This window comes from Uloborus diversus, chromosome 4 (genome assembly GCF_026930045.1).
Source record: "Uloborus diversus isolate 005 chromosome 4, Udiv.v.3.1, whole genome shotgun sequence".
NCBI classification, from domain to species: domain Eukaryota; kingdom Metazoa; phylum Arthropoda; class Arachnida; order Araneae; family Uloboridae; genus Uloborus; species Uloborus diversus.
The window spans coordinates 145,999,623-146,022,774 of NC_072734.1; the positions used below are offsets into that span (position 1 = coordinate 145,999,623).

The following is a 23,152-nucleotide window of genomic DNA, read 5'->3' on the forward strand; positions in this document are numbered from 1 at the left end:
TAGAGAAATAAAAATTAATTTGAAGTGTTGCATGGGAACAAAATATTGAAATTATTGCTCTTTTTTTAGTCGATGTACAGTTCCGATTTTACGAATTATAGCTATTTTCACAGAAAAAGGAACATTGACCCAATGATTCTAAAGGACCATAAAAAATGAACGGATTCTCTGCAGTCGCAATATCTGACTGATGGCAAACAGTATTTGTTTTTTATTGTTTCTCTTAAAAATCTAACAGTATATTCTATAGGATTCAAATCAATAGTAGAATCCATACAATATAGTTGCTGCAAAAGTATCAGAAATCAAACTAGTGACATATTGCACAACACATTAGTGTTTATACCCACATGTGCCAATTACCGGAGACTAGCAAGACTAAAGCACAACTAAATAGCATCCATCATTATTTCAAAAATCTAAGAAGAGACAAAAACATATTTCTACCCACTCAAAGTAACACCTTTCAACTAGACAACGAAAATTTAAAATATATTTTAAGACAGATTTTAATAGATTGATGCGGATGCTTCCCTTAAACCAGAGAAGAAGCTTTTGCAACACAAATGGGTGATTTGACGCAAACCATTTTTTTTTCTCTTTCCTATGCACTGCTACCATTTAGTAACATGAATTGAAGTTATAATCTTTAAAGTAAATGTACATTCAGTTGGTATATAGCCTTCTACTTTTAAAAGATTGGATACGAATTTTTTTTTAGGGCATTTTTGTTGGAAGTGCCAATCACTGGTGACCTGCCAATCACTGGGGGTGTTACTCTATTTCATTCTTATACAGAATGCAAGACCATATTTTTCTAAATAAATTTTCGTGTGAAGCACAAATCCAGCAATAGTGGATCTGTCCCGCTTTTTGTACCTAGGCTTTAAATTTACGCTTTTAGGAATTCGATAATAATAGCATTAAACAGTACCGTTCAATCGGGATCACTTAGAAAATAAAATTATTCCCGTGTGAAGCAAAAATCCAGAAAAAAGTTGAGCTGCCCCTTTTTTGTACCGAGGCTTTTAATAATTAACGCTTTAAGGAATTCGGCAACAATAGGATTAAACAATATTGTTAAATAGGGATCACTGAGAAAAATAAGGCTTTTTCCGTGTAAAGCGCAAAGCCGGCTAAAAGTGGAGTTGTCCCTTTCTTGTTCCGAGGCATTTCAATTACCGCTTTAAGGAATTTGGAAACACTAGCATGAAACAAGGTAGTTAAATCAGAAAAATTGAGAAGCAAAAAAATGAATTTTCATGAATTGAGTTAACAAATAGTAAAGGTAACTTACACATTGAAAAAGGAAAATTGTTGATAAGATTCTCCGTATAGATTTCCCAAATCGATTTTCCAAGTACTAAAAAAGAAATTATTTACATATAAAAAAAAAGAAGAAAAGGTTTCATGATTGTACAAAAAAGCCATAAAGCAATTTTTGGCAGATTAAATTCACTTGCTCTGCGAAATCATTATGCATTGAACCTTTCAAAACTTATTATGGGACATATATTTCCCGCAAGTTAAAGTTTATTTTATAAATAAAGATACAAACAATTTATGAATTACACTTTTTTCATGCTATTAAGACATCATAATTTTATCATTAGTAAAAAAGGTTAATGTTTGAAAAACATACTGCACTTATGATTATTATTATTATTATTATTATTATTATTATTATTATTATTATGATTATTATTATTATTATTATTATTATTATTATTATTATTATTATTATTGATATTATTATTATTATTGATATTATTATTATTATTATTATTATTATTATTATTATTATTATTATTATTATTATTATTATTATTATTATTATTATTATTATTATTATTGATATTATTATTATTATTATTATTATTATTATTATTGTTATTATTATTATTATTATTATTATTATTATTATTATTGATATTATTATTATTATTATTATTATTATTATTATTATTATTATTATTTGAAACCTCTACCAACTTTTACGATCTGCTGTAAAGCTAATGGCCCTCAAAAGATTAAAGATATAATAATAAAGCTTAATTATGTTAAGTAGTATTTTATCATTTATTTTTAAGAAATAGCATTGGAAATTTAACTGTTCTCATGTACAATTTGAAATAAAAAATGGTAAATCAATTCAACAAAATCTCTGGAAATAAATCTTTACATTAATTCAACACAAACTCCAAAGTTAAATATTTCGGTGTAGACTCGGAAACTATCAGACTGCTTTCCTTTGTCTAGGTTAGTACTGGGAAGGATCGATTCGAAAAAATATCAAAGAATATTTATTTTTTCATTCGAAACCTAAGTTTTTGACCCCAAAATGAATCCTACTACTCGAAATAGTTACCGTATTGTCTCGATTTTTCTTTCATTGGGAAAATACATTTTTAATACGTTTTCTACTTACGGTAAATAAGAACGGAGGTGATTAACTGACGAGGGAAAAAGTTACAAGCATTTTAATTAAGACATATCAGTGTTTAATTTTACCTCAAATATGAAAACTGAAATCTCTATTTTTTTTTTTTACAATTTATTTTTAAGTCAATTTTAAATTGAACAGGATCAGGTGGAGGGAAAGTCGCCCCATGGGGTAAAGTGGGCTACATAGAAAAACATATATTCACACTTTTTAAATTAAGATATTTAGTAAATTCTATTTTGGAGACATATGCTGAGATAACAGCAAGTATTTTGGTTTTAGTTTTAAAAGCTGGAGACAAGCTAAATGAAAGAAACATGATATTTTCAATGTATCCCTTATAGAAAACAATGAAACAAAATAAAATGGTTTTGCTACATCATTATTTATATGAATCCACTGTACACGTCAAATGTTTGATTGAACATAATTTACTAGTCTGGTGTTACGGCTTTCTCTCTAAAAAAAGAAAGAACGAAAAAAAATGAGATTTTAAACTTATTTTATGGCACCCAGGGGCGTGCACAGAAGTTTTGGGGCTCGTCACAAATGGCATTTACGGGCCTCCCTCATATTGTTTACCCCTATATTTCACCCCTTATTTTAAAAATATTGGGTCCCCTTCAGGCTCAGGCCTGGGCCAATAGGTGCCCCTTTTCCTCTCCCCCTGTACACGCCCCTGATCCCACTGCCCTATTTATCGTCTGCACAAAGTTTTTATTCGCGGGAAGAAATCATTGAGAGAAGTATCTGTTGCCACTGTTTTGCTTAAGGATAATTAAATAAAATTCTTCTACTGTTTTTAGACTTCTCTGATAGTGAGGGATTTAAAAATTTCCCCTTTCGATTATATTTTGTTATTTAACATCTAACAATCTGTTTGTGCATCCAGGGGACCATCGATAAAAATTTCATTTTCAATTTTTAATTGAATTTTTTATTAATGTTGTATTTAATCTAATAAGGAACTAAAATGTACTGTTTTAATTTTATTTAAGAATAGCATAAGCCTCTAAGCTGATGTGACTTTTAAGGAACTGGCGTCCTTATTCCAATGTTGAGTTTGGGGGGAAGTTGTCCTTATTAAAAAGGGAAACTTTCTGTATTGGATTTTTTTCTTTATTCTGAAGGTCATTTTTGAAACTATGTTCCCTATCCAGGAAAAGATTTTAGAGCGAAGATTGACGTTATTGGAATAATTTGTTACTGGATAAATGTATTGCGATAACGCTTGGAGCTTAGGTGAAATTATTTGTGCACATTTTAATTAACGAAACAATTTTTTTTTCTACTTCGTAGTGGGAAGGGAAATTTATTTGCACTCAAAGAGCTTTTTAAAAAAAATTATCGCACGAGCATAGCCGCGCGGATACAGCTAGTCAATAATAATAATAACAGAAAAATTATAGTTGTGCTGCACTACCGAAGAAAAAAAGTTCTTTGAATTTTGCAACTCAAGGGAAGTAAAAATTAGAGGGGAAAACTACAATAGCTTTGGTCAAGCTTCGTAACGGAAGACTTGAAATATTTAAAGAAACCTATGTGTAAGGTAATTTTAAAAAATAAAGTAAATGCTATTACGTTGGTGGTTATGACCAACTTTCTCATCTGGAAAACCTTTTTTTTTTTTTTTTTAGCAATCACGATTGCTTATTGCTTTCATTCGACTGTTTTTTTGGCGTCCTATCATTTTATATTCCCACCACCACCCTCCGCACCATCGCCGTCGACCGGCTCCTCACGATGCTGCTCCTATAGCGAAAGCCGTCTCCAGATTGCATCCATGTCCTACACACGCGCGCATACATACACAACTTCACACACACACGCACACATACACACACAAACGCATACACACACATACACCTACACACATACACCTACACACACATACACACACAAAAACATACACACACACATAGACACAACTACCCACACATTCATGCCTACACACAGACACAAACACATATGCCTACACCCCCCCCACACACATTCATACACACAACTACCCACACACTTATGCCAGCACACAGACACAAACACACACTCGTGATTACGAAAAACATAATTTGAACTTAAGACGTCAAAATTCAAATAAATTTTTTTTACTTAGTTTTTTTTTTTTTTTTTTTTGCCACAGGAGCAAATTTTTCAATGAGAGAGGTTTCCCGCTTCCGAAAATCATCTACAAAATGTATCTTAGGAAGCAAAAAAATCTTTTTGAAAAGTACTCTGTTCTCAAAAGATTTTACCTCAAAATCAGGTAATTTTTTACTTAAGTGAGGGAAACTTTTTGAAAAATTATGCACATAATTTTCAGAATCTTTACATTAAAAAATAAATTGAAAGGAGTTTTTTCTATGGATGTTGCTGATTCAAAGAAAAACAAAAAATGACGTCCACAACTAAACGAGCCAACTTTCCCATATACCAACTATATTGATGCAACAGATGCAGGGAAGTTGATGTTGGTCCAACATCAATTTTCTTGCATCTGATCAGTATTCTCTTTTTCAGCAAAAAACTGCAAATTGTGTCCGACACACCTTTTTAATATTTTAAGCTGAAATCTGAAAACAAAATAGGCCTTTCCCATCTGATGAAATTAATGCGCAAACAACATTAATAAACGTAAAGTAGTAGCAACTTTAAACAATGTGGCTAATTTCCTTTTTTTACTATTAAAAATGTTTTTTACCATTTACAAAAAAGAAAAAGAATTAAAAAGAAAGAAAAAAGTTCATCGAAAGGAATACATTTATCCCAAAAAATCGTCTCTAGCTTTTCTCGATAAAAAATAAAGAGCATTGGAATTCATTTTTTCTCCATAGCCAAAAAAACTAAAAAATAAATAAATAAATGTGCTTCATAAATTAAATAAATAAATAAATAAAATGTAATCTTGAAAAAAGTTTTCTTCAATAAATAAAAGTTTGGTCTCCACAGCACTTTTTTTTTTTTTGAAAAATCAAACACTTTGAATTTCCTTTTATTTCCTGTTGCCAAAAATGATAAATAAATTAACACTTTAAAAAGAAAATAAAAAACAAATTATCTCAACAATCATTATTTCACACTAAAAACCAGGTTATTGGAGTCGAACTCGAGGAGAAGAGTGGCCTTCTTGCATTTCAGGGACAAACTCAAGAATTCAAGAGTGGCAAAGAAGTTATTAAAGATAGTTCCCGATGAAAAGTTTGAAAATAAACTGTGAGAAACAGAGCAGAAAGCCTAGTTGTCATTCAAATCAGTGTGCATTCCCCAGTTTAGAAGAAGACCTATCAGAAAAGAGGTACGGATATTACATTATGAATTTGGTAAATGGATCAAGAACGTAACACTTATACAGAGTCCTATCAATTTATTGTACAGTATAATAGGTAAAAAACAATTGCTGTTGGACATATAAAGAACAAGTACCTCAAAAGCAGTAGAAGCTCCAATATCGAAATATATAGGGAGGAATAACCAGGAAGCCAGTATAGGTCCCAAAACAAATCCTATGTTCATGAAAGCCATGTGTGTGCCGAACAAGTACATCTCTGCAGGTATTCCCATCAGGGTAGTTGCTGACATGAAAGTTGCCATCAAACTGAAAGCTACGGGGAAGATTGGCATGTCCCGTCCGGCCAGCAAGTACTCCTCATTCGTGCTCTGGCGTCCTCCAGAAAATCGGAAGTACACACCAATGCCTGCAGAAATGATCAATATGATGGTGATGACGATGTAGTCTGCAATACTAAGTACGAACTTGTGCGCCATTGGTTTAGATGAGAAAATGGGCCAACCGAGGATATCCCTTCAGCTAGAAGAAAAAAAAAAATATTTTGAATTTTGAGATCTTGAATTCAAATTATGTTTTTCGCAATCACGAATAGAGATAGTACCCGACTTGTTTGATTTCTTGTTTCTACTAATGGCTTTTAAAAAATAACAGTATTTTTCATCATGTTTTCTAACTTATCCTGCTAATTCTATTGAAGGAATGAAGAAATTCTATTCTTCGGATGTTTCAGTCTTATATTCGCCATAGTCTTACACTATACACGTCTTACGCTATAGTTCGCCAGAGCAATTGAAACTCATTTTATCCCCTATCTGTGCAGAGCAACATCTTGTAGAAAACGAGTCTTCTGGAAGGACTGCAAACGATGGTCAAGTGACTGTCCTTTCATATAGATAACAATCGGAAAATGTTATCTGGCAGTTCAATGAGAGTCAAGGACTTTTTATACCCTCAATTTATTTCCAACATTCACATCATCGCCTGGGCTTCGAAAGAACCAATAATGTACTATATCTAGCTATAACAGTAGACTTTAATTCTTTATTATATTTGAGTCACTTATTAATTCAGATTAATTAGATCTGTCAGTTATTTAATCAAAACCACGAGCTGAGCTCGTGGTAATTCATCCGATTCAAATAAGCTTAGATAGAAAATCTGGTACGAGCACGTAATAATATTGATACCAAAAAATTAGCATGAAAACTAAAAATGAAAACTGAATGAACGATTGCAATGGCACGACGAGTTTTAAACTCTTGTGGCTGTCGCGACAAAATTATTCCCAAGAAGCAAGCACATACAAGCGTATGAATAAAAACCTCATAAAGGATTCAGCAGTTCTCCCCTAAATGAAGATAGAAATGTGTAGCATTAAATTAATTAAAGACGCAGTAGATTCCAATTTCCATTTAGATGTGCAGTTTTTTCTGATATCTGCATTTTTAGTCTCCCTTAAGCTATTCTGAACATGTTCTTAATCAGGATCTTTTTCCAACGAAGTCCTTTTGAAGTAGATCCGTCTTTGAGGTCGGGATCAATATTTGCCACAAATTTCCAACAAATGTACGAGTAAAAGGAAGATGACAAAAGCAAGAAGGCTTAATTCATCTTATTAATATTGCTAAAAAATAGTCAAAACTAAGCAAAATGGCCAAAACATTATTGAAAAATTACAAACCGGAAATTAGAGTTTGGATGAAAATGCGTCTACCCCCCGCCCCTCCCCCAGCTAACTTTTGTGGGAATGGCAAGATTGGAACAATTTTTTATTTTGCTCGAGAGATCTCGGTAAGGTCACCTCATTCCAATATTTTACTTTTTGATTTAGCAATTTTTCTTTCAGTTTTGAACAAAAAAAAAAAAAAAAAAAAAAAAAAAACTTAAAAATAGCGCCTATTAGGAAAATTGAGGCAAATATTGATTCCGACCTTAAAGTCGGATCTGCTTCAAAAGGACTTCGTTAGAAAGAAACATTGATGAAGAACATGAAAAGAAAAGCTGAAAAGCAAGCTTGTTAGCTACTTTAAGGGTGAGTTTTGGAAAATTCAAAAAAAAAAAAAAAAAAGTAACACTAACTTCTACGGGAGAATTTCTAACCGTTCATCTTAGAAACCAACGCCAACAGCACTGAAAACGTTTTTGTTTCCTTACGGACAAATTGAAAAGATCGTTCAGATTCTGAATATACGGTAAAGCGAGAAGAGCTTGCACTGAAAGAGAGATATTGCGATCAAAAGGGTTCGGGGAGTAAAAGACGAGCGCAAAGATTTCATCTACTTGTTCAAGAGTAGTATTCGAGTATTCAGATGAAACTGCATGTTAGTTCGTAAGAGTGTTTGCTGTAAAATATCGCTACTTTGCATTGTTTAACCAAAATAAGTACTTGAAATTTCATGCCTTTTCTCTAAATTTTATAGAATGGCAATTAAGTAAAATAATTTTGATTTAAAGGGGGGGGGGGGGCTCCTTCCATAGACGAACATTGTTTGAACTGGTAATTCTTTCTACCAGCGGATTTGTTAAAATAAAAGACCACACCATCTCTCCTACCGAAATAGGAGTATTCACGCATCTGTCTCCCGGAGACATGGTGCGTTGTTCTCATTCGTTTACATGGTAGGAGAGATTATGTGGATTTTTAGTTACTTTGTATTGTTAAACAAAATGGACAAGTTTCAAATCAAACTACTTACAAAGTATTTGAAGGTAGTTTAATAAATTATCTTGTATTCCTTGTTTTGTTTTTCATCCCGCCCCCCCCCCCCCTGAGATACAATTTCTGCGTTCTTTGAAAAATTGTAAATTTTCTGATTAGGACTGATGATTAGGTTATAATATTTACTGACGCTGATTGTTTACAAAACCTTTACAATAATGCCATTTATATGTAATTATTTTTGCTAAAAATTTGTTGTATAGTTATCATTTAGAGCTATCTTTTCTACCCACGTGCACAACCTATCCGATCCTATAAAAATAGATTGCGTGGAAATGCCCTCTTGGTATTTTTACGACTGTTGCATTACATTAAAGTGTAACAACAAAATGTCAATGAAAGTGCATGAACAACAAATGATGTTGCAATTATACGTAAATATTTTAGCAAAATTGGACAAAGCATTGACAAAAAGGGGCGTTCTTTATTATTCTGTTGAATTGTGTACAAACTCTACTAATTTTACCTCATTCTTATGTTTTGGTTTTTTAATAAAAAGGGAAAAAAAAATGCTCAACAAAAATTGAAACACCCTACATATCTCGTGGGCTTAAAAATAATGTAAGTCAGAAATAAATCTGACTGAATTGAAATGAAACGAATTTAACTCGAAAATGCAGTGTCATTTTTTCGTGAAATAAGGACCGTTGATATATTTTGTTTCTATTTTCAGTTTAAATTCAGTTTTTAAATTTTTAACAACACAAAATAAAAGAAAATTAGGGGGGCTTTATTTTTTAGCAGAAATAACGAGCTGAAGATGATTGTATTTCTGCTTAAACATATTTATTTAGAACTACTTTTTACTTAATTATTTGTGTGTTTTGGCAACAAAGGAGAAATCTTTATTTTAACCCAGAAGAAAGAGAAGCAAACCCTATTTAACCTACTTCACGTAAAAATAAAAGAAAGAAAAAAAAAGCATGAAAGAAGGCTTAACACATCTTTATAAACAAGCGATGAGAACAAGCGATGACAGCACTTTTTTTAATTTGTGGAGTAAAGAAATATTTAAAAATTACATATTTGTATAAATGTATATTCCTCAAAAATAATGACATAAGAAAGACACATTCAGACAGTTCAAAGCAAAGGGAAGTAACCAATTATTTTGGTACTGTACAGTGATTGAAAAGGAGAAAAAAGCAACTATGATGCATTTTTATGATTTTTTTTTCACAAACTCGTTTTTTACGAGCACTCGGTTATAACAAGCAAATATCGCGGTTCCTTTGCGCTTGTTATAAGCTAGTTCAACTCTATTTTTTTCTTCCTGACTAATAACATTAGCTTTTATTTCCAAATAGTTTCACCATCTTTAAAAATTAAAAAAAAAATTAAAAAAAAAAAAAAACCAGCTGATGTTTGCATCACATGACTTCCTTTTACTCCAATTTAACGTCATTTTCCCATTATTGGTAATTTTAATGTGATTCAATAGTTTACTCTCGAAATATCACCAACAGTGCCGAATCGAAACCAGATTTAAAGAAAAAAATTTGTAACACCACTTGAGTTTACATCGAAATTAACAATGATTCCCCCCTCCCAAAAAAGGGGTAGAAGACCCCCTTAGAAACACCCGAATGCAACCAAAGGTAGAGGTGCACAACTAGACTCCACTAGGAGTCTACGTACCAAATTGCACTAACTCGGGAATCGTCAAAATGGATATTTTGCGTTTTATACGTTCGTAGGTACTTATCCACGCGTGGTCGAATCGAAAAAAAAAACTCAACATTCATTCGGGGGTGAGCAAAATGGAAATTAAGATCGATTTTTGAGTGAAAAATTTTTCACGAATACAATACTTCCTTTTTTGTAAAAGGAAGTAAAAATGTCAAAAAAAAAAAAAAAAAAAAAAAAAAAAAAACAATTTGAAAAATTAAAAATTTGAAAGTAGGGTTTTTAGATGGGGAAAATGTGCGTCTGTTTATCTGCCGCCCCCCCCCCCAAAAAAAAAACTTTTGAGGGAATAGTCCATTTTGGACATGCGTTTCTTTGTTCGGTGCGAAGACACCTCGTTCTTAAATTCATTTTTTGACTTTAACAATTTTTCGTTCAATTTTGAACAGTTGAAAAAAGTAAACATTTGCGCCTGCGGGGAAATTTAAGGCAAATACAAATCATGTACTTAAAGGCGAATTTGGTTCAAACAAACTTCGTTAAAAAAAAGCTCTTGGAGAAAATTTCTATAGGCTTCCAGCCCAGCTTATCCTTTCTTGGAAAAAAAAACATTTTACATTAAGAAATCAATCTAAAGATAAAGACGAGTCGTAGATCCTGAAAACAAGTTATGTGCACACTTTTAAAAATGTGGAGTGCAGAAGTATTTCAAAATTATATGTTAGTTAGCCATAATACATAACAGACACACAAGAAAGCGAGAATAAACAGTTCAAAGCAAATTAACGAACTTTTTTGGTGCGGTACAGAAACTTAAAAAATAAAAATAAAAAAGTGAGTGTATGTGAATTTTTATTATTTTTTATAAATCTGTTCTAACGAATAGTCGGTTATAACGGTAGTCGGCAAGTTTGACTGTAGTAATTTATATTCCAAAAACCAGCCAATAAACGTAATACAGCATAAGTCTTCTGCGCATATAGCAGCATTTGAGAATAAACCGGTTAGAAGCAGTTTTTGCGTAAAACCTTGATTTTCTCCAATGCTGCAGTTTTTTTTAAGTTGTACCATTTTTGTTGCCAGTTTGTGACATAATAGTAAACAATAAAAGTTCATTAAAATAGAAGTTACATAAAATCAATTCTTACCTAGTTTCTAAACTGAGCAAGTTGAATAAACTGCACGCTGAATAACAACTACATTCTTGACAACTATCTTTATGAAAATCTATAAACAAACATTATTTGGTTGTGATTATCTGTTGCTTAATCAAGCGTGAGCGACCACGAAAATAATTTCAAAGAAGACTAGATTTTGCTTGAGATTTATAGAGACAAGATCAGATCCCAAATTCATCAATCAACGAGGCTCTTTCTAGATTATAATTTTCTCATCTTTACTAATACTATAAATGAGAAAGTGAGTTTGTTTATTTGTTTAATTGTTTGTTTGTTCGTAATGTTTTCACGCTTTAACTACTCAATCGATCATCATGGCACGTTATCATGGGATGCAGAATAGAACATAGGGTACCTTTTAACCAATATATATATATATATATATATATATATATATATATATATATATATATATATATATATATATATATATATATATATATATATATATATATATATATATATACAGGGTGTTCCGTTTTTAACCTGCAAGCCTGCAAAAACCTCTATTTTCGCAACCGTTATTCCTAGATGCATACTTCCCATTGCAAAAATATTCAAAATCATATACAGAGTTAAGATATTAAAAATTTGAAGGAAAAACAAAAATGTGTAAAAAATTACAAAATTTAACTTTCATCCCGACTCCAAGTCCCCTACTTTATATTTAGGGAAATAATCTCCTTTGTAAAACAATTCTAACACAATAAGTTTGAAATTAGTACGACCAATATTCACCGAGATATGAAACGCAGCATTTTGTGAGTTACACCACTTTACACTCGCTGTCAATAACACCTTTTGGGGGAAAATATAGCAGTTAACAAGTGTTTAAAATCATATGTGTAAAGAGTGGTTTTTTAAATTGTTCGAGGTTTTGCAGAGTGTTTTTGAGTTTTACGGTATAACATTCGCATGATTTTTTTGAATAGCAATGAAAAATATTAATACCTTGATTTTTTTTTTTTTTTTTACTTTGACAACCTCTCATTCTTCTAAATTAGCGATAAGTTCCAATCTTATATTCTGTATGGTCCCTTAAAACTTTGATATGGAATATCTCTGTAAGTTTTGATCGCACAAATGTCAAGTTTTTTGTGTCAGTAATAGTTTTCAATAGAGATTGTTTAACTAAATATAAGTTAGGGGACCTAAGACCCGTATAAAAAGTAAAATTTTGTATTTTTAGGCTCATTTTTATTTTTGCTTCAAACTTTCAATATCTGAACTCTGCATCTGATTTTGTTCATTTTTGCAATTGGAAGTGTACATCTAGAACTAACGGTTGCGAAAATCGAGGTTTTGCAGGATAATATGGAACACCCTGTATAATCCAAAAAAAATCCCAGATTTTTTTTTTTTTTTTTTTTTTTTACAGCATGTGAAAGCTTTTAAAAATATGCACAAGGTGAACTTCACCCAAAGTTCGAGGAATAGTTAAAACACACTCTAAATCTTCATTTTAAGATGATTTCATACTATAAAATATCGCATACCTTGATTTTTAGACATATTGCGACGCGTTTTCACCAACACAGAAAGTAGTATTTTCATATTATAAAACAAGGTTTAACTTTGCCATCTTTTATCTCATATAACTTATGGATTCATTTATTAATTATTCCATTTACATTCCCTCATTTAATAATTCTCTTATTTATTCATCCATTTACTTATTTTCTTATTTATTCACCATTTAAGTAAATGATTTATTTTCCTCATTTATTAACTCATTAATTAATGTATTTACTCGTTTTTTGTTAAATTCCTTCTTTATTTATTCATTCATTCTTTTATTTACTCATTCGTTTGAACAAAAATGTCTTAATTGAATATAAATAATAGAATAGAAAATATTGCATGAGAAAAATATTTTATTTTTCAACCAGCTCCATAAAAAAAGGAAGTGAAAAATTTTTACCTTTTTTTGGAGGCACAGATTTTGGGTCATTCTTCAAAAAGTGTAACTTTTCTGTCATACGGCTTTCACAGTAAAATCTTTAAGGAACAATTCATTTAACAATGATTTTTAATTTCATCAAAAATATACCTATTTAAACCAGCCAACAATTTTTTAATAATAATTTTTTTAAGTATATTTTTGGTCCACAGCATGTGAATTCTCACCTCCGTGGCATGTTACACATCTTGTGTTTATGTTGCTAATAACTTATTTAATTAAAAGTATATGCTTATTTATTTATTATTCCCTCCCCAAGTAGATCAAATACTAATTGTTTAAGTACGTTTAATTTTTTTAATATTGTGTTTTAGTTCGTTTTATAAGGACAAGGGACAAGGATTTATGTCACACAATAAATTCTCACCTCCGTTACCTAAACACAAAAGGCCTTTCCTCATTAACACGTGGCAGTAATGACATAAAATTTTGTTTTCCATGATACAAGGGATCCCTTGTTTATTTTCAGCCATAGTTGAAGTCATGAGATTTTTGTCAAAAAACAAGAAGAAAGATTTTGCTTTAAAAACTTAGTGTGGTTACTCTGATTTATCAACTCCGTGAACTTGAATTTCAGTGATGTAAATTAATGTAAAAAACGAAGTGAACATGTTTTCATATGCTTAACATGTGCAGATTGTAACAACGAAGAAACAAAAAATTTTGCATGAAAAATGTATCTACTAGGCCTATATTAAGGGAAAGATCCTCACCTCCGTGAATCTCACCTCCGTGACAGACCTTATCAATTTCATTATTTCTGAGGTGAAAATAACTGATGGAGGGGGAAATACATCAATAATAGGCATTCTACCAAAATTATAAATTGCCAGTATATCCTCAAATTTATTAAATACTATTTTTAACATACATTTGAAATTACTAATTAAGCTATACTTTTAAGAGTACTTAATATTATGTTCCCACTAATCATTAAAATAGCTGGTTGTTTACACAATTTTCAAAATTACTACTTTGACATTAAATTGGCCTCGATTTTTAAGTATTAAAAGTTTTTTTTAATTTTATTTATTTCCATGAACAAGGCATTTTTTTGTTTTATTTTTTTTATTTATATGTAAAATAATTGTAACTTAGCTGGGCCATTGTTTATGGCTACTTCTAGTAGGCAACATTTTCATGTAAGAATGAAAAAAAAATAAAATGGAAAACAAAAGGTATCGAAATCGAAAAATAGATCCGTTCAAAAGTTACATTTTCTGGAGAATGACCCATATATATATATATATATATATATATATATATATATATATATATATAAAGGTGACGGTGTTTCTTTCTTTGTTTCTTTGTTCGTACTCGATGGCTAGAAGACCCCATAGCACCTACAGCCCTGAAACTTGGCACAAAATTCGAGCGTACCCCGGGGGTCTGCACCTCGAAGCCCGAATTCTAAATTTCTAATTAGTTTTCATAATTGACTAATTAAGCTGAAATTGCACGTTTTTTGCCCAATTACGGGATAAAATATCCCTCTTCCCCAACATTATCTATCGTTGGAAAGAGCTTTCCTTTCCGAACAAGATGATGTTTGTTCCATTTCTCTCAATTACTTAGAGCAGGAGATATAAGCGATTCTAACTGCGATCCTAATTGAGCCAATTTTTAAGGCTAAACTTGATTTTTGTTTCTGCAGTGACGTCATCTTCGGTATACGGTTGCGTTCGAATAGTAGCACCGGTGAATTCTTGATTTGGTTATTGCGCTGTTGTCATTTTTGTTAAATTCATTGTGCGAATGTTAATTGATTTTCTTTTTAATTTGAAAGTCGCTTGGCGAATTTGGCGATAAACAATGTAGTTGCGGATTATTTGTTTATTTCGCAAAATATTTTAGATTCCAAAGGTTAGGTATATATTTTAGATTCCAAAGGAAAGGTATTCCATTTAGGTTTTCAAAGGGTGTTCACGCATTTTCATTAAAAAATATGATAACTGATTATTTGACATCAGACCGGGAGGGGGGGGGGGGTAGGGGAGGTATTTTTTTTTAACTCTAGAGTTTTTTTTCTTTTTCTCAGACACTAGCTTTTCTATAGTTACATTTTTCATACCAGATGCGGGATTTCCTTTTTGTCCTAGTTGTACCGAGTTTTTTAATTGTGATGTTTTTCTGCTGGGGAGTTGAATCCTTTTTCATACGTGATACGGGATTTCCTTTTTGTCCTAGATGTACCGTAATTTTTAATCGCAATTGCGTATCGGCCAGAGTTTGTTTCACTCGCTATTTGGGTGTGTTTCTGCAGTGCGATCACTTCCGCCGGACCTTTCGCTGTATCTATTTTATGTTACATATTTGCGTACTTAATAGCGTAAAAAAGTGATTGACACAAAACGCAACTGGAAATAGGTACAGAAAATACGAAAAAGATAGATATTGATTAATTAATACCGCTGCCAAATTTATTTAAACAGCCGCCGTAGGCGTCAAACTTGGCGTAAAAACAGGGAGGAGGGGAGTGGATCTTTTAATTCAACGGACTTCCTTTAAATTCCTAGCACGGGCATCGCCGTGCAGGTACAGCTTGTATATATATATATATATATATATATATATGTTGTGGTTGAACGTTTGTTGTACATTGGTTACTTCGAATTTCTCCGAAGCTATGCAAAGCATCTGCGAGAAAGAGGCGCAAAATTTAGCTGCGGTACCATATGGATGGTGTTGTACCAATGCTTATGACTGATAAAATTTCAAGGTAACCGTGTATAAACAAGCATTCAGCCGTAACTGAAAATAAAAGGGGACTCCGCCCATTCTCGGATCAATTCTGTATGTTACATAAAAATTCGTGGCAATTAATTTTACCATCAACATTCCTATGATATTTCACAAGAAAAGTGCAGGAACTTACTAATGATTTTTGAAGATGAAAATTTCAAAATAGGTTTTGAAATCACGACTAAATTCTGTAAGATAATATCACAATGATACATTTTCAAACTTACTCATATTTAAGGCAAGGTTTTATTATGTATGCTTGTTTTAGTTTTACTAGTGGGTATAAGAAACAGTATTTACCTTCACTACTGCAGAAAAAGAATCTTTCCGTTCTGGTACAAGCGATTTCACAAGCGTGGACTCTGTAAAAATGTAAAAAAATAGTATTTACCTTCGCTGCTGCAGAAAAATAATCTTTCCAATTCGGTACTCGCGATTTCACAAGCATGGACTCTTTAAAAAATAGTATTTACCTTCACTGCCGCAGAAAAATAATCTTTCCGATTCGGTACACGCGATTTCACAAGCATGGACTCTTTAAACTAGTATGTTGTGGCCATCACGAAACTTTCTTCTATATTTTTCCTTTTTCTGATCCCTCCCCATGCTTGACGAGGAAGCAATATCCTAACAAAAACAAAATTACACATGCAAAAACTTGACGACCATCCCAATGTCTGAATTATTGTAAAAACAAAACAAAGAGCGAAAATTGAAAGTTACTTTAAAAGCCTTACTTGAATTAATTACAAATATTTTATTTATTAACAAATATAAGATGGCAACAGTTAAAAATTTTAAATCATTGAGATAATATTTCCGATCATTTCCATACAATTAAAATCACGAGAAATACGCAGACGACAGTCTATTACGCTTTATCTTTCTTATTGTTGCATTAATAAAGCTATTTTTATTCGCAAAAAAAAAAAAAAAAAAAAAAAAAAAAAAACAATCAACACCTCTTGGAGCGATTGGCGTCAAAATTGAACCAAAGCCTGTTTACATATGGATTCACATATATTCCAAATTTCAACCAGAACGTAGCATTACTTCTTGAGATAGGGCACTCACAATGGAAAAAAAGAACGGGCGATTGCGCTACCCCCTTTTTAGCTGTTGACACCAAAATAAAATCAGCTCTTATACCCACTAAGGACTACTTGCCGATAAATTTTTCTTTCATTCTGTTCATTATTTCTTGAGATACAGCAGTCACAATTGACGACAAAAAACGTTCTATAGCTCAACCCCCGTTTGAGTTATTGACACCAAAATTGAATCAGCACCTGTTCCTGTTAATGGCAACATATGGACCAAATTTTGTTTGATTCCGCCAATTACTTCCTGAGGAATAGCAAGCACGCGTAACTCAAAAAACGTCCCATTGCTCCGCCCCCCTTGGAGGAATTCGCGCCAAAAACCAATGGGCACAAGTTCACATAGGGGCACATATGTGTACCAAGTTTCGTTCGATTTCATGCGGTAGTTTTTGCTGTAGAGCGGCCACAAAAAACTGGTCACACACAGACGTGACACACACACATACATACACACACACAGACAAAAAGACATTTTCCAAAAATAGTCGAAATGGACTCAGCACACCTCAAAACGTTCGAATCCGTCAAAATTCGAAATTCGAAAATTTGCACGAATCCAATACTTTCTTCTATATATTAGATATAGAAGAAAGTAAAAATTGAAAGGAGAAGAAATATTGGTATAAAAATAGTATTTACTTTCACTGCTGAAAAAAAAAAATCTTTCCGATTCGGTTCACGCGATTTCACAAGCATGGACTCTTTAAAAAATAGTATTTACCTTCACTGCTGCAGAAAAATAATCTTTCCGATTTGGTACTCGCGATTTCACAAGCATGGACTCTGTAAAAAATAGTATTTACCTTCACTACTGCAGAACAATAACCTTTCCGTTTCGGTACACGCGATTAAAACAAGTGGCAAGTATGCTTCTTTCACTGCAGAAAATAATTTCTATTGAAGGCATATTTACTTTTTCTTTTCTTTCTTTCTTTTTTTAACTTGTGTGTTACAAACCCATAGAACCCATATTTGTTGCAAGAAGCAATTTCCTGCATGTAAGCATGATTGATAAATATGTTTAGGTCAAGCAATTGGACCTCAGACACAAATTAGGAGTTCTGATTCGTTCTAGAAGAAGAGTGAATAGTGGAAGTGTAAATAATTTTCAACGTTACCACACGGTTCTTCCTCATCTTTACACCGTTAACTTGCCAAAAACATGTCCTGTTTGCAGAGGAAATATACTGTTGGTGAAATACATTTCCCAATCATTTAACTCTCTGAATATTGAAGATGCGTAACATTTCAACAGTAAACCGTATCTATTTATGTATCTTTAGTAACGCAAATGGCATAAAAGATAAATTATTTTCAAATAAAAAAAGAACCGACTTCAAAAAACCAAAAGGAACTGAAAAGTAAAAAACAATGGATCATACTTACATACGATTTTTTACCCAAACGTATAAATAGAATTTATTTTACAATTCCTGTACAAAAATCAACTAAACTAAACATCCAATTATAATTTAAACACTGATTTTTATTACCGTACGAAGAATTATTTTAATACCTAACTCATTATATACGATCTCTTAATTTTTAATAACCTTTTGAAGTCGGCGCCTCCTATAAACTACTACCTAACGTAACTGACAACCCACGTGAGTTGAACACTAATTTAACTAAACGCGAAATTAGTCTTTAAATTTAAATCTACTCAGTCACGTTAGGAGGCCTCGACTTCAAAAGGTTATTAAAAATTAAGAGATCGTATATAATTAGTTAGGTATTAAAATAATTCATCGTACGGTAATAAAAATCAGTGTTTAATTTATAATTGGGTGTTTAGTTGATTTTCGTACAGGAATTGTAAAATATAATTTGATTTATACGTTTGGGTAAAAAATCGTATGTATGATCCATTATTTTTTACTTTTCAGTTCCTTTTTGTTTTTTGAAGTCGGTTCTTTTTTTATTTGAAAACTAGCCGCCTTCGGCGACCAGCTGGTCCACCTTTTTACACCATTCGCCTGCTTAGACAATTTAGCGACGGTATTAATCAAAGTTTTTCTTTATGTATCAATATTATCATTCGCCTTTTTACGCCAATGTTGCCGCCTTCGGCGGCTGCTTAAATAAATTTCGTGACGCTATCAATCAATCTATATCTATCTATATCATTAGCAGTTTGAATAAAATATTTTCTAGACCTATCTCCAGTTCCGTCGTTTGGAATACTTTTAAAGGAGGGGAGACACAAACGGCGTACTCTTCATGCAAATTTTGTCGAAAAATAACAAAAAGCAAACTCACTTTTATGTGAAAGCATTGTTTTTTCAAAGTCATGGTGTGTGTGTGTGGGGGGGGGGGCTTTGACATCCCGTTGAAGTTTTTTAAATGACGGGCATGTCTCTTTCTTGCTGTCCATCTACTATATCAACCTCTATATTTGTCAATCTATCTATCTGTCTATCTATACGATCTATGCATATCTACCTCTGACAGTAACAATCTTTTTTTATTTATATAAGTATTAATTCGAAGAAAAAAAATAAAACATTTTTTCCCACTCAATCTTTATCTCTGTATCTATCTAACCTAACCGGCAATCCGTAACAAAAACACAGATCATGCAAAAAATCGCGGGCTTTATTTATTTAATCAAAATAGCTCGCAAAAAAAAGCTCTATGTTCCCCGTAGTGCGGCAAAAAGTAACGCTTGCAAAAAAATAAAAAAAAAGTGAAGAGAATGCAAACGATTTCAGTTGGATCACGTGATGAGGTAAGTTCAGAACTCAGCCGGCAAGCGAACAGCTCGCGTTGCGTTCTGCATTAAAAAAATTGTAAAAAAAAAAAAACTATTGCGTATTTTTAAAACTTTTTTCTTCTGAAGGGGGCAGAATGTTTTTATTATTACCAACCAAAATTTTAGAATTGAGGGTTCAATACTTTTCGCAGGATGGGTTTCGAAAAAAACTAATCCCAGAAAAAAATGCAAATTAAAGGTTTTTTTCGAAAATCTATAAAAAATACAAAAATTGCTCTATCTTCAAAATTTTTTCATTTATCATATTTAAAATTAAATTTCCTACACTATAGTATAAAAAATATTCGTCTGGCGTGGTTGATTCGGGGTCTGTGAGGTTAAAAGTGCTAAAAATCACATAAAACATTAAATAACTTTTTTCTAATTAAAATATCAAAAATCGAAGCCCGAGGTGCACATCTTCAGCAAAAACTGCACCTGTATACCAAATTTCATCTTTCTAGGCCTTACCGTTTTCCCGGGATGCGCGCCACACACACACACACACAAACATCTTATTTTATTATATGTACTAGCCGCCTGCGGCGACCAGCTGGTCCGCCTTTTTACGCCATTCGCCTTTTTACGACAGGGGTGCCGCCTTCGGCGGCAGCTTAAACAGTTTAGCGACGACATTAATCAATGTTTTTCTCTATAAATCAGTATTATCATTCGTTTTTTTACGCCAATGTTGCCGCCCTCGGCGGCTGCTTAAATAAATTTCGTGGCGGTGTCAATCAATCTATATCTATCTATCATTAATAATTTGAATAAAATATTTTCTAGATCTGTCTCCAGTTTCGTCGTTTGGAATATTTTTAAAGGAGGGGGAGGGGAGACACAAACGACGTACTCTTCATGTAAATTTTGTCGAAAAATAACAAAAAGCACTTCTACTTTTATGTGAAAGCATTGTTTTTCAAAGTCATGGTGTATGTGGGGGAGGGAGGGGGGCATTGACATCCAATGTGCAAGCAGCCACCTACGGCGGCTGTTTGGCTAACTTGTCATTTACCTTTTTACTTCAAGTTTGCCGCCTTCGGCGGTTGTTTAAATAAATTTGGCAGCAGTATTAATCAATCCATCTCGATCTTTTTTTTGTGCCATTCACATTTTTACGCCAAGATTGCCGCCTTCGGCGGCTATCTACCTTTACAATCTATCTCTACATTTTCTTATCCATCTCTATTTATTTTGACCTCCTCACCCATCTCCTAATAAAAACAAAGAACACTCAAAAAACCGCTTTTTTTATTTAAGTAGAGAGAAAAAAAAAAAAGCTCAAATTCCCCGTAGTGTGCAAAAAAGTAGCGTTTGACAAAGATAAAAAAAATCTCGCTGTTTTTATTGAATTAATGCGCACAACTATGAAATGTAACGTAATATAGATACAGCGAAAGGTCCAGCTTGGGGAGGGGGATGGAAAAAGAAATAAATGCAATCCCTAAATAAAACAAAAAAAAAAGAAAGAAAAAAAGCAAGCGCTGCCGAAAAAACACGTGGTCATCACGTCAAAAAATGTAGAAGTAAGCTACACAGTAAAAAAAAAAGATTAACATAGCTTGCGATTAAGATTCCATCGTAAATATCGAATCGAAACCCAAGTAGTGACGTCACAGGCATAAAAGATTGAAGAACGCTTTTTTCGACTGATGCGTGAAAGGACATGATGTGTTCAGCATTAAAAAAATTGTAAAAAAAAAACTATTGCGTATTTTTAAGAACTTTTTTCTTCTGAAGAGGGCGAAATGTTTTTACTATTACCAACTTAAATTTCAGAAATGAGGCTTTGATACTTCTCGCAGGATGATATTAGAAAAAAATAAAACCCAGAAAAACATGCAAATTAAAGGTTTTTTCAAAAATTCATAAAAAATACAAAAATTGCTCTATCTTCAAAATTTTTTTGTTCATCATATTTAAAATTGAATTTCCGACACTATAGTACCAAAAATATTTGTCTGGCGCGATTGGTTCGGGGTCTGTGAGGTTAAAAGTACTAAAAAGTGCTAAAAATCACATAAAACATTAAATAACTTTTTTTCTAATTAAAATATCAAAAATCGAAGCCCGAGGTGCACAACTTCAGCAAAAACTACGCCTGTATACCAAATTTCATCTTTCTAGGCCTTACCGTTTTCCCGGGATGCGCGCCACACACACACACACACACACACACACACACACACATACACACACACAAACATCTTATTTTATTATATGTATAGAAGAAGATAGATAGATAGAAGAAGATAGATAATTCATTTTTTTGCTTTTTAGTGGTGTAAATATAAAATAAGTACGTAGGGTAGAGTATGTGGTTCATGCTTTAGGGGAGATGGGGGCAAGATGGGATATCTAACGTTTAAAGGGCAATAAAACTGAAACCATTGCATTTAAACAATCATATTTATTTCAAAATCTTCCTTTGGTAATCAGTTTTTAATTTTTTTATAATTTTAGGAACAATCATAGCGTAGTTATTATTCTAGAGATATAAAAGTAAAAAAAGCCCCACCACCCCGTCTTACCCTCTGGTTCGGGTAAGATGGGGTACCCCTAGGGGCAAGATGGGGTACAGCATTTCACCTACTTTTCCTGACAGAATTTGCAGGAGAATGTTGCTTCATCGTCCTCATCATCCACTCCAGCACAAGAGCAATGTGCCCACGTACCACAGAGAGAACATTTGATCCAGCCTTCATTGGAATCTAAATAAAGACCGCTGCAGTACAAACAAGGGGTATTTTCAATATCTGCATCACTATTGTTATCCGATGATTTGCGATTATCTATCGTTTTTTTCTTTTTTATGACTCCTCTTTTATTGGGTCTTCCTTTTTTATCCTTCGTTTTCGTCTTCTCCAATTTTAATTGTCTAATTTCTTTTCGTTTTAGTTTATTCTCTTCCGTGACCTGCTTTCTTTTAATCGTTTCTTCCAGTTCTTTTTTATACGGTGACTCAGTAATAATGGCTGTTCTTCCTCGTTTACGAGTCACGCGTGAAGATCTACGACTTGCTGGAAGGGGTAATATTTGCTGTGGACTAACAACAGAAAATGTTGACTGTTGTGGAGTAGTTGGTCTTCTGTCTATTTCTGTATCATCAACCCACGTGGAACATCCAGGTTGAGGACTCGACGAGGTAGCAGAAGTCACCGTAGGTGTCTCGTGAAAAGTAGCTGATACAGGAACATTATTAATGGTTTTGCGAATTGCCTCTGTTTCAACCCCGGTAGATAGAAGTGAGGCACGAGATGTAGTTGCATTAGTAATAGCAGCTTCACTGGTATCCAGCACAGGTAATACGTCAACTTGCTGCGTTTCTAACTCAGCAGGT

The 23,152-nt window shown here is 32.7% G+C and overlaps 1 protein-coding gene across 1 annotated transcript in view; it reads right to left on the bottom strand.

Moving 5' to 3' along the window:
- LOC129220296 (putative sodium-dependent multivitamin transporter) overlaps window positions 1-23,152 on the bottom strand; it is a 70,366-nt gene that overhangs the window by 31,617 nt on the left and 15,597 nt on the right. Inside the window, exons 2-3 of the mRNA XM_054854693.1 lie at window positions 5,864-6,248; window positions 1,298-1,363 (exon numbers count right to left, since the gene is read on the bottom strand). Coding sequence (XP_054710668.1) covers window positions 1,298-1,363; window positions 5,864-6,205 — 408 coding nt within the window. The 5' untranslated portion in view covers window positions 6,206-6,248. The remainder of the gene's footprint in view (window positions 1-1,297; window positions 1,364-5,863; window positions 6,249-23,152) is intronic.